The sequence below is a fragment of the Tinamus guttatus genome, unplaced genomic scaffold (genome assembly GCF_059628265.1).
Source record: "Tinamus guttatus ecotype Peru unplaced genomic scaffold, ASM5962826v1 Tinamus_guttatus_pri_ptg000990l, whole genome shotgun sequence".
Lineage (NCBI taxonomy): Eukaryota > Metazoa > Chordata > Aves > Tinamiformes > Tinamidae > Tinamus > Tinamus guttatus.
The window spans coordinates 8,813-11,056 of record NW_028289524.1 but is presented as its reverse complement, the minus strand read 5'-3'; the positions used below and the strand labels follow the sequence as shown (position 1 = coordinate 11,056).

The 2,244-nt window shown below is 47.0% G+C and overlaps 1 protein-coding gene across 1 annotated transcript; it reads left to right on the top strand.

The window, feature by feature from the left end:
- The first annotated feature begins 790 nt into the window (after nucleotides 1-790).
- Nucleotides 791-1,750, top strand: LOC148590928 (olfactory receptor 14A16-like). The gene has a single exon (XM_088538298.1). It carries the CDS (start codon nucleotides 791-793, stop codon nucleotides 1,748-1,750), a length of 960 nt encoding a protein of 319 aa, XP_088394424.1.
- Nucleotides 1,751-2,244: the final 494 nt, after the last annotated feature.

Here is a 2,244-nt window from a genome sequence, read left to right as displayed (position 1 = left end):
GCATGGGCTCTAAGCCAGAGCAGTGTCCCTGTGCCTCAGGGTTGCTCCTTGCTTCCCTCCTGTCAATGCTGCTCCTGGTCTTCGCTTAGGCTCACTTGGGTGGAGAGGATTTCAGCTGCAGTTCAGATATCAATGCTGCAAGTTATGTGAAACAGGGGTCTGCACGGGAGTGTGGTTTTTAGGGCAACATGTAAGTGTGATCATCCTCCAGCTCAAAGCAGTGTGAGTGCAGGACAGCTGGAACCTGGGGTAATAGAAATGCTCTTGCCACGCTGCCCCAAGTGATAGGGAAGCCTTTCCTCTCAGCACTCGCAGCAGAAAGGACAATGATTGCCGTCTTCAAGGAGTGCTGCCCAGGTGGGAGAGGGACATCTCAAAGAAAATAAATAATGTCAAAAAAAAAAAACTTTCTTCTACAATCCACATCCTTTAGAAATGGGTGTGAAGATGCTGAACAGCCCTGTTATGTGAAAAGTGATTTTATTGTGAGTGTCAGAATTACTCACTCCAATTCCCTCCACATTCCATGGGCAGTGGCCCCAAATCCTTACAACACACCCCGTCAGAACAAAACGGGGTTCAAGCCAGGTAAGTGTGCAGATGTCCCTTCCCCGTCCCCGCCCCCTAATAAAGAGAGAATCAGTGTGATGTGTTTTTAATGAGAAATACAATATTTTTAAAATTTACTGTTTTTTCTTTCTTTAAATATCTTTTCCTAAAATGCCACATCTTTTTTTTTTTTTTTTTTTTTTTTCCTGCCAGGACAGTGCACTATGCCCTGAGATAGCAAATGTCCAACAGCAGCTCCTTCAGTGAGTTTCTCCTCCTGCCATTCTCAGACAGGAGGGAGCTGCAGCTCTTGCACTTCTCGCTCTTCCTGGCCATCTACCTGGCTGCCCTCCTGGCCAATGGCCTCATCATCACAGCTGTAGTCTGTGACCACCACCTCCACACCCCCATGTACTTCTTCCTCCTCAATCTCTCACTCCTCGACCTTGGTTTCATCTCCACCACTGTCCCCAAATCCATGGCCAATTCCCTGTGGAACACCAGGGCCATTACCTACTCAGGATGTTCTGCACAGTTCTTTATGTTTCTTATCTTCATAGTAGGAGAGTATTTCCTTCTCACAGTCATGGCCTATGACCGCTATGTTGCCATCTGCAGACCTCTGTATTATGGGACCCTCATGAACAGCAGAGCTTGTGTCAAAATGGCAGCAGCTGCCTGGAGTAGCAGTTTTGTCAATGCTGTCCTGCACACTGGGAACACATTTTCCTTACCACTCTGCCAAGGTAATGAGGTGGAGCAGTTCTTCTGTGAAATCCCCCAGCTCCTCAGGCTCTCCTGCTCTAATTCCTACCTCAGGGAAGTTGGAGTCCTTGTGATTGCTTTTTGTGTACACTCTGGGTGTTTCATTTTCATTTTGTTGTCCTACGTGCAGATCTTCAGAGCAGTGCTGAGGATCCCCTCTGAGCAGGGCCAGCACAAAGCCTTTTCCATGTGCCTCCCGCACCTGATTGTGGTCTCCCTGTTCATCAGCACAGGCATCTTTGCCTACCTAAAGCCTCCCTCCTTCTCCTCCCCAGCCGTGGATCTGGTGCTGGCTGTTCTGTATGCGGTGGTGACTCCAACAGTGAACCCCCTCATCTACAGCCTGAGGAACAGGGAGCTCAAGGATGCCCTGAGGAAAGTAATTTCATGGACATTATTTCGAAATGGTAATATTGGTGTTGCTCTCCACGTGTGAATCCCACTGTATCCTGTACCAGGACTGAGCAATATTTCTTTATGTTTATTAGATTTACTATTACTAGTATTTGTTAACATGCTGCTACACAAATGATTGGATTTGTTTCTCCTTGAATTAGACTACTTTGTCTCATATGGTTTCCAAATAAATTGGTTTCTAAGTCTGCATCAGAGCTGACCCCCTCACTCTGTCATTAAAAGCAGAAAGTTCCACCCAGTGCAGTGCCTGAAGGCTGCTCTTTAGAGGAAGCTGCTTTTAAGAATAGGGTCAAGGAATTGTACCCCAAAGGCCTTGCTTCACAGGGTTCTCCATGTGTTAAGGAGAAAATAGCTCAGAAATGTGTAATGAGCTCTGCATTTAGGACTCGCTCATTGGTGACCAGTGACTGTGGAAGGGATGAACCTTTCTGGAAAGGTGAAGAAGCAGCTCATGAGAGATGTTGTCTCTAAGCCTGTGGAGGAAAGGATGGGCATCAGCAGTGGTCAGCATGA